Genomic DNA, 14,263 nt, shown 5'->3' on the forward strand with positions numbered 1-14,263 from the left:
GGCAAAGATTTGATGATTTCTGTGACGTGTCTCCTCCTTCTGCCCTGGTACCTGAGCGTTAAAAAGGATCCGAGTTCAACCACAAGACCAGAAATAAGTTCAAGGTCTTTTCTTCTGTTTAAAAAAGGCAGTTCACACCCAGACTTTGCTGTTCTGAGCAAGGCTTATGCTGCAAAAACACTTGAAACCACACTATGCCAACACTTGTTTGAGCACTGAGAAAAAAAACAACATAAAAATTAATCCAGTTAATTCATCTTTTTCCACCTTGTCCAAGATGCTGGTAATAAAAACAGCAGCTCCTGTTGGAGAACTCGTTTGTTTCAGCATTACACCTTGTAGTAAATATTAGCCGGGCTCTGAGGGGGCATCTCCTGTACGATATAAACCGGATGCCCATAATCACCACTCACTTTCTCGTAATGCGGGCAGTAGTTGTTCTCTGTCCGTAACGGGATGATGATGTCGCTGGGCTCTGACCCCCCTCCGCCCATCAGTTTGGGGCTGGCAAAGGTGCTGAGCGACAGGGTGGGCAGGTGGGGCTGAGTCGGTTTCCGAGATCGTTTGCGAACTTTGATGAGCAGGATGATGAGGAAGACGATGAGGATGAGGAAGATCACACAGCCAGCACCGATGGCTGAGAAGACGGTGATCTTTGAGCCCAGGAGACTGTCTGAGCTATCGGTGCTGTCCTCCTGGTTTATTGTTTCTAAAAATAAACACATAAAAGATAAAGTGAGGAGAATTAAAAACACATGATGGTAAAATGTGAACAATTCTGCTTCAAGTTCTAAAAATAAATGTTTATATGCAAACTATATTAAAGAGTAAAAATGTTGTTCTACTGCAAACGATAGTTTTCATTTCATTTTCATCAACAGCGCGCCAATTCATCGCAGGGCTTTGGCCACCCCACCCCCTAAGACATAGACAAACGTGTCTGTATTGATGACCAACCGGCTGAACCTGGATCTCGATGGTGGGCTAATGTAATATACTGCTGCGCCACCCAAGCAGAGAATATAGTTAAAATGAAATTTTATTACTGTTTACTCTTTTTATACCAAGTCAGATCTAAGCTATTTAATACAAATCATAAAATCATAAAATGAAAAAAATAATAATATTAATTAAATTATGTATTTAAAACATAATTTTTTAGCTAAAATGAATGTAAATGACTTTTCAACTTGACTCACAGTAAGAAAAACTAAAATAAATGCATCCATCATACAAATAAAAAAATAAAAATAAAATAAATAAATAAAAATATTAGTATGCTGTTCATTGTGAAAGCATGAACTTGAAAACACGAAAATATGCTAAAAAATCTTGATTTGGAGTGAATAAGGCAGAAGGATCTGTTTGCACATGTAATTTGGTTTTATCCTCTTGCTGGCTGATTTCCATGCGGATTTACAGCCAAAAATGCTGCTTCAACTGAAATCTGAGGAGACAAAAATAATTCTCTTTTTTTATTCCATCAAAATGCAGATGCCAGAAATTTTCCTTTCAGCGACTTGACATTGCTGTGTAACATTAGTGGACATAAAGAAGCCTGTCTGTATAGAACAAGCATTGTTTTAAAAATAAAAACCCTTTTTTTATAGGGTTCCAGGTGTAGTTAAAAAATAAATAACAAGAATATAATAATAATTATTCATATATCATAATAATATAATAGATAATAATAAATGTAAAATTAATTATAAAAGCAAATGTTTTTTTTATAATAATAAAGTTTACAATTTAATGTTTTAACTTTTATTGATTGTAGGTATTTATTAAATATATTTTACAAAATCTTATGAGATTAGGATAAGGATTATTAAACACTTTTAATAATGAAAATGTCATAAAAGTTGTTTTTTTCTTCTTCTTTTTTTTCCTGTCTGATAAATAAGAAAAATAAACTTTTAAAATAAAAAGGAATTTTACAAGAATAAACAATGTGAATCTGAATGATAAAGACATTTTTATCACATATTTATGACAAAGCCATAGTGATGACACCATGTGAACCATAAAAAGAGCTCCTACCAGTGTTCCCAGCTTCCGGAGGTCCTTCCTGGTTGGTGCTGGCGGGATTGGAGCTGGCATCAGGTTCAGGCATGGATGACTGGATCTGCTCCGTGTCTGATGCCACATTTGGCTCTGTAATCGGGATAAAAACAGAAAAGATTCTGATAAAATATTTATCCTCCATTCTTTCATTTCACTCTCAACATGGAGAGATATTAAACTCCAAATCTGATTTAGTGCTGTTATTAGAGCGGCGAGCAAAATCAATAAGCTGCTGGCTTTAAATATTTTCCTCTCGGAGTCATCGTCCCTCTGTGACTGTTAAATACGGCGTGTCTTTAAAACCAAACACAAATTAGAAATAGATGAATCTCATACATCGTGTGTACGACTGTAGAGTGTCAACATTATTAAATCTGGTACACATAAAGCACACAAATTACTTCGATTACAGCGGCTCACGGGAGTAAATATCCTCGTTAGCAGCACACTTCTTCAGAAAATATTTGTTAAATAAAGCCGGCGGCTCGGTGGGAAGCACGGCCGGCTCAATTCAGAACGTTTGTGCTTGTGAAATGCATCGTAATTATGGAAGAATGTTTCATATTTAAATCTGATCTAACATGCTGAGCTTACTGTGGGTACTGATTCATCTCAGCGTGAAATAAAGGCGAGGAAACGGTACAAACTCATTCGGTTCTGTGTTTCCATTATTATTTATTTATGCTGTCAAAATGCTGAAATGTTTCTTATTTATTGAGGTGGTTTGGTCGGTCTGGAGCCGTGTGCTGTGCAGGATCATACAGGGGTGCAAAAAAGAGGTCAGATTTAAAAATAAAAGTAGTGATTTATTAATTTTTTACTGTTAGTTTAAAGTGAACTGAACTTGTTATTTTAAACCATAATAGAATGTATTTATATAAATAAATCCATTAAATTTAATATAATAATTCAGAACTCTTTGATTACTTTCAGAACTTCGGCTCCTGGATGATGTGAAGTTTATTAGAAGTGGATTTTTCCTGCTGTGTTCCGGTGAAAGTCGTGGGGTCACCGGGGGCACTTAAACACTGATAATGGTTCTTCCAGCCAGATGAACCCTCTTATCTGTGAGCCCCCGGAGGTTCAGTGGGTGTGACAGAGGCGTTTCTGTTCTTTCCATTGTGGTTTGTGTCTTCCTAATGATGGTTGCATAAGAAGAACTTGAACTTTAAGTGTGTGGAGTCATCTCAGTGCACAGCAGGGTAGTGTGGGTAATAAAGAACTCCCATTGCAAAGGTGTCTGCTTTTACTGTATTTCACTCACATTATCAGAATTATTTGTTTGTTCCTATGTAAAAACACCTTATTTTTTATTTGTTTTATTCACATGCAATATGACATTTGACCAAGGGGTTCACAAACTTTTGTATATAAAAGCATCTGTGCCCTAACCAGGGGCTGCAATAACCTAGTGGTTAAGATACTGGACTAGTAATCAGAAGGTGGCTGGTCCCACAACTGCCAGGTTGCTGTTGAGCCCTTGAGCAAGGCCCTTAACCCTCAATTGCTTAGATTGTATACTGTCACAACTGTAAGTCACTATGGATAAAAAGCATCCACTAAATGCTGAAATGTAAATACATATTAACAGACCAGTCATCTCTTGGTAACAAAATGTGCCAAAAGAGCTTTTGGTTATTTAAAGTGCACAATAAAACTCAGGGTCTCCCAAACGATCGGCCCTCGCTGAGCTCATGATCTGACCATCATGGCTCATTTAGCGACACACCTCACCACTTCATTCTGCACTATAGCTGTGAGGTATCACGGCTCAGAGCAGGAATGATGATGAGGAGCAGTAATGTATTTAACAGGCCTGTGCAGGCAGAGACAGGAGATTTACCTCACCCAAGATTGTGGTCATGACCAACATGCTAACAGGAAGCTGTGGTCTCACTGATCCCTTCACCCCACTAAAATTACAATGGGAAAGAAAAAATTCAGCATCCAAATCTGCGTGCAAATAATTCATGACCAAACCTGCATTTAAGGAGACGTCATATCGTGGATGATTAAAAAGCTACACTGTAAATAATTCAGCAATTAAAGTTTCCCTGCTGGCGTTTAAATATTCGGCAGGTTTGTTGGAGTCAAAGTCACAATTCGACCGTAGGAACAGAGTGTAAATTCCTAAGCCCAGGGCGACACCGTTTATGGTCGGGCGCTTGTTAAAGTCGGTGAGGTCACGGCTACTCGTCTGAATAACTTTCATTATCGCTCATCCATTTCGAGAGGCGCAGCTGGCTCCCGTTCAGCCGTGCCGTCTCGGCCGCATATTTCTGTTTTGTAGGTTTCTACACCAGACCCCAAACATGCAATTAAGAAATGCTGGTATGCAGATGTTCCTCACTTTGCCCGCTGTGGCAGTTCAGTGCCAGGCCTCCTGAACAGCAGGAGAAAATAAATGAACTGTTCAGAACTGTTAGCTGTTAGATTTCGGAAGGGAGAAAGGCCATGCCAGCGCAGATGCCATGTGGGTATTCTGTGTATTTTATCTCAATGTGACAGTGAAACAAAAAATGAAAGTTATATATGAAGTGACAAAATACATGCTTCTCCTCTTGAGTCATCAAAATAAATGACGCTAATCAAAATTACATAATCATTTCTAATCTTTATGACTAATCTTTATTAATATTGCTGTAGATGTAAATGCAGGTCAGCTTACTTTAATCATTAAGGAATAGACACATACGAAGCTTTTTCAGTTTAAGTGCAGCTTGGACATAAATTGCATAAAGTTGAAGAAAATACTGAAGAAAATAAATACAAAAGTTTACACACAGAGATGGGACATGCACGGTACTGTGTTTCATTGTAGTCAACAGGCTTTCAATAACTTTATAAATACTACATTAGTGATCATGATTATTTAAAGCTGGTGGCCGAGCTGTGTCCATGTAAAAACGTCTCATTTAAGAGTGCATATGTGCAAAAGTTTGGAAAGCTCTGTGTAAATTCCAAGTGATTTTTACAAGTCTTGCACGTCCCTTTGAGACGTTTCTAAGCAGTTTTAGGTCTCAAACAATTTTCCATAATTTTTCACAAAGATTTTATCTAAGAAAACCGTTGGGAGTTCCAGCAACACAGTGAGCCAAACCCACTTCAGAACTTTAAATCAGGCTGAAATTAAGCTTTTAAAATGGTCCTGAAATCAGTGTCAACTACCCTAAACATTCTGTGCTGGAAAACTAACAAGTACAAGTAGTCAAAAATCCATTTGTATGAATTAGACAAACCAATCAGACAAACAGCAAAATATTTGGCTTTTCATATGTTCATTATTTACCCAGTAGAGTTTTATATTTATTTAATATTCCCTAAAATAAAAAAATAAAAACTTTAAAACTTTAAAATATTAAACAAATATGTAATTACATAAAAAGAACAGGTGCAGAAATAAATTGAATTGCAAAAATTTATCTATGTACATGTACGTACATTTGTAAGAATACCAGTAACAATACAGAACATTTTAAACTATTCAAAGAAGCCATGTGTGGATTAACAGTTTTTCAGCCAAACAAATTATGTTGAAGGGGTTCAGCTATCAAAAAATCTCTAAAACTCCTGAGGTCTTGGACCAGAACGTGCATTATTAAAGTATTGTAAAATGTTCTCATGTTTTTTAGCGTTTACTTACTCTGGCCGACCTTCATGATGACCTTCATGGAGCGGGTTTTGCAGACACCTCCTTCTCGGTTTTCCAGGCCTTCCAGAGATCCGTTGGAAGTGGCTAGGGGAAAGAAAGAACAACAAAGAAGAGCATAAATATTTAACACTCATCATTATTAGCACTTTCTTGGCCTTTTAGTTGTGTTTACGTGGTTAATAATGTGGTGTAATGCTAACAACGCTATGCTAGGTGGGTTTTACCATCTTACTGAAGCCCTGGAAGCAGAACTCAGTCTCTCTCATTAGTGTCACCATTCACCCGTTCAATCAAGCAGAGAGTAAATATAGAGGAGCGACATGGCATGGGTTTTATTTTCTGCATGTGCTGTAATTAGGGGACTGTCAGGAATTGTGGGGGTTCAGCGAGGGGTGTTGGAGTACAGCACAGGAGGGAGGAGATCTGTACAGTTAATATCTAACACATTTCACTGTATGGACATAAAAATCACCAGCAGTCTAAAATGATTTACTCAGAGCAAGAGAAACGATCTGAAGAAAAATATATTAATATATCAAGAACAGCTGCGTTTGTCAAATAAAAGCATTAATGAATAAATGTTACATCGCACAAAAACTTAATGGCAACACATGGTTAAAACACGTTCAGTCTGCATGCTGTAATTATGTCTGGTTTGCTTTTGATCTTCACCCCCATTAACAGCTCGTTAGATTTAGATAAGCAACACTAACCTCATTATGAGACTGATTTTATTATTACTGCAGAGGTTATTATTACAGATAAAACACACAGTAAACTAATGTACAACAGAAATCCTCTTCTACTGTATCACTGTAAACAAGTAAGCTACATTTACCACTGATGCTTTTATCTAAAACAGCTTACAATTGTGACTCTATGCATTCCAATTAATTGAGGGTAAGGGCAGTTTTTGTCGGTGGTGGGGCTTCAAAAACTGCTGTACAGAACTACTATATTACTATAGAACCCTATAACAACCCTATAACAATTCAACTTTATTACTGAAATACTGAAAACTACTGTATTACTTAAATACTGTATTACTGTACTATTGTATAATCTTATAATCTTAGTACTGTACTATGATGTTATTGTACTACAGTGCTACTGTATTATTGTACTACTCTCTTATTGTTGTACTGTATTACTTTTGTACTGTATTACTGTACTAGTGTATCACAGTAATACTGCACTACTGTATTACTGTACTAGTGTCTTATTGTACTACTGCATTACTTTAGTACTACATTACTTTAATTTCCTTCGGGATCAATAAAGAATCTATCTATCTATCTATCTATCTATCTATCTATCTATCTATCTATCTATCTATCTATCTATCTATCTATCTATCTATCTATCTACAGTACTACTGTATCACTGTTGTACTGTACAACTGTATTATTGTACTAGTGTCTTAATGTACTACTGCATTACTTTAGCACCATATTACCTTAATTTTTACTCTACTGTACTATTGTATTTTTTAATACTGTGTTACTGTACTGCTGTTTTACTGTACTGTTGTTATTATACTACTGCATTATTTTAATACTGTATTACTGTATTGCTGTTGTACTGTACTACTGTGTTATCATACTACTGTATTATTTTAATACTGTATTACTATTACTGTTGTACTGTACTACTGTATTATTTTAATACTGTATTACTATTACTGTTGTACTGTACTACTGTATTATTATACTACTGTATTATTTTAATACTGTATTACTGTATTGCTGTTGTACTGTACTACTTTATTTTTATGCTACTGTATTATTTTAATACTGTATTGCTGTTGTACTGTACTACGGTATTACTGTACTACTATATTATTTTAATACTGTATTACTGTATTGCTGTTGTACTGTACTACTTTATTATTATACTACTGTGTTATTTTTATACTGTATTACTGTATTGCTGTTGTACTGTACTACTGTATTATTATACTACTGTATTATTTTAATACTGTATTACTGTACTGCTGCATATCTTTAAAAAGCACTACTTGATACAGTAAAAATCTTCCTGTTTTACTGACTCCAGCAGACTGGCAGTCCTTGATGTAGAAAAGCAGACATCTACTGAAACAACAAATTAAAATTCACACTTGTACAAAATGATAAAGGTTTATTTCCGTCTCTGCAGCGTCACTGTATAAAGTCTTTATTCACCAGCAGCCACAATCCTCCACAGTTCATTTATCAAACGTCAAACTCCAACACGAGCTCAGTACCATTCAGAACAAGCTTGTCTAATTACATCTGATTCAGACACTGAGCATCTCAGTAAATCTGAGGAACAATGGTGAGAAGTGAAAGATTAAAGCCTAACTCAGATTAATCGCTTCTCTTCTCAGCTTTATTTCTAACCACATACACCACAGTGAATGACTTTAAGTACACATATGTACAAAAGCCAGTTTGCACAAATGAGCAAAGCCATTGATCTCACTCTTGAACCTTACCATTAAAGTCAAGCAGCACCTTTTCTACAGGAACACTATGCCAGATCTGTGTAAATACCAAAAATACTAAAAAACAACAATTGTTTACATTAGCCTAAAGTGTACTAAGGCCTTCACTACGGCTCTAGATCTAGAAATAAAAGATCTTGTCTGATTCCTCTCAAGGTTTCTTCCTGTATTTTTAAGAGAGTTTTCCCTTGCCACTGTCACCCTCGGCTTGCTCAACAGGGGTTTTTGGTCTGTAGGTCCTGGATTCTGTAAAGTTGCTTCGAGACAATGTTCATTGTAAAAAGCGCTATACAAATAAAATTGACTTGACTTGACTAGAAATAAAAAAAAAAACCTTCATTAAAGATCCAGGCTTTCTCATGTTAGTTTTGGGTCACTTTCTGACAGACTTCTGAAGATGCACATCACAGTCTTAAAGGATAACTTTAAAAGCCTGAAGGGTAAAAAAACAAAAAACATAATGTCTCATAACCTGACAACTACAAAGTCGACTTCAACTGGCAGCTGTATTGAAGTGAATGTTCTGGGCCCTAAAGAGTGGAACCAAGAACAGTCAGAATCTTATAACAGAATGACAAAGGGTTGGTTTGACCAAGATATGTGCTAAGACAGCTCAAGAACAGCTAGAACTGAGCTTTAAAAATTATTTGGTGGTGTAGAACCTGGACTCACCCAAACATTTCTAATGGTTAAGGGTTTACTCGGCTCTGGAGATGCATAATAAACAGCAGTGATTCACTGCGAGAGGGTGATTTATTCACCACACTGACCTAATTCAGCCAGTCAACATGGTATATATAGAAACACACAGTCTGCTGGTGGGGCATTTAATTCCTCAATATTTTCCTTTCATTCCCACGGGGGGTTTCGACCATCATCCATCCTGCTTCAACCTTCCTCATTTTTCTTCATTCTTCCTCATCCAAGTCATCTGAACCAAGTAATAAACTAAATGTAGTTTGAAATCATTTGACAAATGGAAGCCAAATCTGTTCTGAAGGCATAATATGGTGTCAGAAAATGGAAAAATCCTTAAACACCAGAATATTACGAACTCAGAATTCATCTAACTCGTGTTGCTTGATTGGAAAAATCTGGCAGAGGATCTGCTATTAAATTTAAGTAAATGAATCTGACGCTTTGTGAATGAATCACTCCCTGAGGTAAAATTTATGACAAAATAAAGCTAAATGGAACGGACCTTAATTTCCTACATCTATTAAAAAGAGCGTTTTTTTTCTTTTGCTTTTTTATAATCAGCAGAATAGCAAAAAGATTGAATTTCTGAGCACTTTAGTAGCATATTTGGTACATTCATTCATTGATTATTTTATAAGCTACACCTGCCATACAGATACACATTTCTTGTGTAAACAATTACTGACTGTAGCCTATCTGTTACATTTGTACACTTTGCCACCCCTGTACCCCATTTATCAATCAAAAGTGATCCTCACAGGACCCCCACTGACCAGATGATGTTTCTGTGGTGGACCAATCTCAAAAGTGCAGTGACATTAACATGGTAATGATAACGACATGGCAGTATGTGGTGTTCTGGTATGAGTGTAGCAAGTACAGCAATGTTATTGGGATTTTTAAATACTTACTGGAATATTTAAATACCTACTGGTCTATTTATTAAGAAAACCTATCATTACTAGAGCTATTTTCATGCACAATGTGTGTTATTCTATTTACCTCCCAGCATTGACAGTAAGGTGTTTAAAATCCCCCAAAACACCCGATACACACATAATAGTATAACACTTACCATCATGGTAATACCATATGCCCCTTTTGATCGGGTACAGGGGGTACAGTGTAGAAAGTAGCAGATGATTTACAGTCATTCATTGTATATCCACAAATTCATCTGTGTTGTAGATGTAGGTTGTAATAAATAATGTATGTACCATATAGGCGTACCTAATAAAGTGCTCGACGACAAAAAGTCTAAATAGAGAACAATGATTTATTGATACATACGAGCAATTTGGAGAACATATGTTGACATTTTGAGTTTAAATGAAAAACATCTAGTTCTCCTGACAAATGTCACAACTACACCATTATTCAACCCCCAGCCTCTGTACATGATGGAACATGCTTTGTCTTTAAATAACAGCTAATATGCAATTCCAGTAGGTGCTAACAAGCTTCTGACACCTCCCTTGTGGAATCTTCACCCATTCTTGTGGTGCAAAGGCTTCCAGTTCATTGAGGTTTGATGAATTTCGTGCTGCCACTGTTTTTTTTAATTCCAACAAAGATTTTATATGGGATTTAAATTAGAAGAATATTCCAGGACTGATTTCTTAACTTGGCGTGCTTGCAATCATTGTCTTGCTTGAAAGTCCAAATATTACCAAGGTTCATTTTCATACCAAAAGCAATAAAATTCCTCCTTAAAATGCCCTTGTATATACACATGCACATGTATAACACACATACACCACGAAACAGAAAACACTCCTGTTTTCCTCGCATCTACTACTTCACTGCTCTAGACCTGAAATCTTTTAGATTCCCTAAAATCTCCTCTTTAATAATGCATCTTAACATTACGTTCCTGTGCACCCAATAATCTAAAATAGCACCAGAATATCTGAAGCACTACAGTTTGACATTTACAGTCCAACTGCTGCATGAAGAGAAAAGCAGAAATCCATTTACACAATATTAATTCTGCTTGAATACCCACAACTTGAACATTTCATAAAACTCTGAGGATTTTAAGTGCTTAGCTAGTATTCTGAAAGCAAACATGATTCTGTGAATAGATGAGAACATAAGGCTCAGATCAGGTGGATCAGAATTTTTTTTCTTGGTGTGAATTGGTGGTACTCAATTCAACTCGAGTCAATAATGAATTTAAAACATGAAGCATGAAGCTACAGTGGTCACGACTACAGGGAATACAAACAATAAGATTAAATACAGATCTGAACTCTTACATTGTTTAATGTGATTTTTCTAAAAAATTTAACAACTTACACAAAAAAGATAGTGTAGATATTTTATCATTTATAGCATGGCCTCCTAATTCTCCATAAATGCTGCATTTACTGGTTACTCTTCTGTGTCCATATAAATAGGGTCAGTTTGAGTACACGGATTAAAAAGTACATGGAACAATGGTCTAGTGCCAAGGTCAGAAAGAAAACCCAAACTCTCATTATTTTGCTCAGAGGTAATATGTCCAGATGGTCACTTGCAATCCAAAAACCAAGAAGCTCCTGTTTCAAAATCTGCACCTTAAATCTAGACTAAAATGACTTGCTGATCAAAGGAACAACAGGAAAAAATGCAAGCCAATTTAAAATGTATTTTTATATTTTTAGAAAGCTTTCAATACATTTTGGAAAATGAGCCACAAAAGAAAGAACAGTGGCAGAAATAGTATAAATTCAGGGAGGTGCAGTAAAATGTCCCATACAAGAATGTATAATTTTTTGACATCGACTGTATGAATTATTTATCAGAGGAATAAATAACATAATAATTGGTAGCTATAGCATACATTAACTACAAAGCTATGCTTATGCTGGAAAAATCTGTAACTAAAAACTCTGTGAACCTCTTTTAACCACTAAAAACATTTGGATAAAGCAATAAAAACAGTGGAAAAATGGATCAGTTCTTTAAAAACGCTCCCTGATTCCTGGAACTAGCACAGCTTCCAGAACAATGTTAGTGAACGAATCCTCTATTAGAATCCGGCTTGTTCTGTTTACGTTAATGATAATTTCTCATGTTTTCTCATCTAAGATCTTAGAAGAATTAATAGTTCTAAGAATGCACTTTCAATTGCGAGACCTTCTGATTTCAGCTCTGATGCAAAGCAAACAAGTCCTGCCGGCATGCAACCAAATCTAGGAGAAATGAAGGATGTAGAATAACACAAAGTCCTCGGGGAGAGAAACTATTCATCCATCTCAAACCATGTTGGACTGAGTGTTATTTCTGGGGAGATGGAGAGACTTGCATTGACCTTCAACTCAGTGAGAGCATTTTATCAATCGTGCTCCACTTTACCATGGAAATGTCATACATCATACGTACATGCTAACATGCTACACCCAGTGAAAATGAGGTGAGATCATTAGATGAGTTCTCATTCACACCCAGCAATTATTTATATAGCTAAAGAGACAAAATAGTCGACCTCAGTCATGGACAAAAAGAAAAACATTTGCACTGACCAGTCGCAGTGCTGTAAGTGTGGTATTAAAGTGAATGGTTTGGTGTAAAAAGGAATCCACACTGACAATTCAGTGTAAAATGGGTTGGAAGAAGGATGTGACTGAGTGCCAAAGGGTGAGTGGAACAGCTAAAGAGAGGAAGTCATCAATGTGGTTTTGTCACAATGGTTGGTTTAACACTTCTATAAAGAGTGCATGTCCACATCTGCCAGGAATCATTAATTAAACTGCAGTTTAAAGTCTTGTACTAGGCTGAAGACTGAAATTACCACAAGCACTTACTTACGTACTGCTAAATAGACATTTATTACTATATTCACATAAAACATCTGGGCTACAGTAAGCTAAGCGTGTTCTATTACTAAACTGATTGGAAGTCATAGTTTAATGTATGTACTAAAATTCCCATTGTTGTACGTGCCAGCTTTATTAGGCAATATCAGGTTTATTGAGCAATTCTATTGAGCCATGACACGTTTCTGTTGTGCTTCAAGTCTATGCAGATTCTTACTGTAGGGCACAAAGGACCAAATCTGTGTACTGATTAGACAGGCATGCTAAAAAACTGGATCTCAGAATTAAACCTTAGACCCATGCAGCTGTTCTACACCAACAATATCTGTGGTTATCTGTATTGTAAATCTGATTTGGAATAGACTGAAGATAAACCTCATATTTAACGTTTCAGAGAAAAAGAAAATACCCCTTCACCTCTGCTTGGTCTACACTGTCGGAAAAAACAACAAGAATCAAAGAAAAATCAAAGAAACGCAGAAAAAGATGAATGACGTTTTCCAGCAGCCAACAATGTGTGGCTTTTGGAAGCGTCTGTGTTATCTTGGCCACTGTGGTGCATTAATATTTGGACTTCAATTGCTGCTTAATTAGCTTTGATAGCAAACACATGGGGGCAAATGGAAAGGCTGGTTTCTCAACAGGGGTTAAAGTGAGCCTGGTATTCATCTTCCACCTAGCTTTTTTTTTTAAATCATTTTAATTATTTGCATGGCCCAAACAATTTTGTTTGCTTTATTATTTGTTATAGCTATAGCTATATTTGCCTCATAGTGCCAATGCAACACTGTGGTTTAGAAACACATCTCAGCTAAACTACATCAGTTTGGATATTTTGTATTATATTTTAAATACTTTTATGTTTTTATGCTGTTGTTTTATTTTAATTTATGACAACAGCATGTTTTCTCTCACAACAGATCAAAAAACTGTTTCTTAGAGGCGTATAACTTATTCTGTACAACTGATTTATACAGCTAGTAATGGGTATGGTTAAAACACATAAACTCAATAATTGGAAAGGGTGTCCACATATTTTTGACCACTAGGTGTAGGAGGTTTAGATTAGTAGTGTGCCGGATTCTGTGATCACTTAGTGCTAGAGACTTCAACCTCATCCAACCCATTTGGAATAAATTGGAACTTCAGTTGACACTCATTATTCTGTAAGTTGTACAATAGTGGTAAATGTGTGTGGCACTAAATGAGAGTGATGAGCAGATTTTGATTGTGGTTTAAATAATATTTTGAAATATTATTCTTTTTCATGTCTTTTTCCATGGATTTGAACTTTGGATCCCAGAGGTAATGGGTTAGAGTCATTTACTACTGTACCAACTCAAGTGCCCATAACAGTAATTAATAATAATAATAATAATAATAATAATAATAATAATAATAATAATAATAATAATAATAATAATAATAATAACCTTTATGTGGAACTGCAGCTAATTCTAAAATGTATGGTCACCCATGATGGATTAACATTACAAAAATTTGTAATAACTAACATCCAGTACAAACATCCAACACAGCACAGAAGATTTGGGCACTAAATCA

At 35.8% G+C, this 14,263-nt stretch overlaps 1 protein-coding gene across 1 annotated transcript in view; it reads right to left on the minus strand.

Annotated features, from left to right (window-relative positions):
* Positions 1-253: 253 nt before the first annotated feature.
* LOC134318802 (ephrin-B1-like) overlaps positions 254-14,263 on the minus strand; it is a 56,344-nt gene continuing 42,334 nt past the window's right edge. The window contains exons 3-5 of the mRNA XM_062999736.1: positions 5,708-5,800; positions 2,041-2,154; positions 254-709 (exon numbers count right to left, since the gene is read on the minus strand). Of these exons, the coding sequence (XP_062855806.1) occupies positions 330-709; positions 2,041-2,154; positions 5,708-5,800 (587 nt within the window). The 3' untranslated portion in view covers positions 254-329. The remainder of the gene's footprint in view (positions 710-2,040; positions 2,155-5,707; positions 5,801-14,263) is intronic.

This window comes from Trichomycterus rosablanca, chromosome 8 (assembly GCF_030014385.1).
Source record: "Trichomycterus rosablanca isolate fTriRos1 chromosome 8, fTriRos1.hap1, whole genome shotgun sequence".
Classification (NCBI taxonomy): Eukaryota; Metazoa; Chordata; class Actinopteri; order Siluriformes; family Trichomycteridae; genus Trichomycterus; species Trichomycterus rosablanca.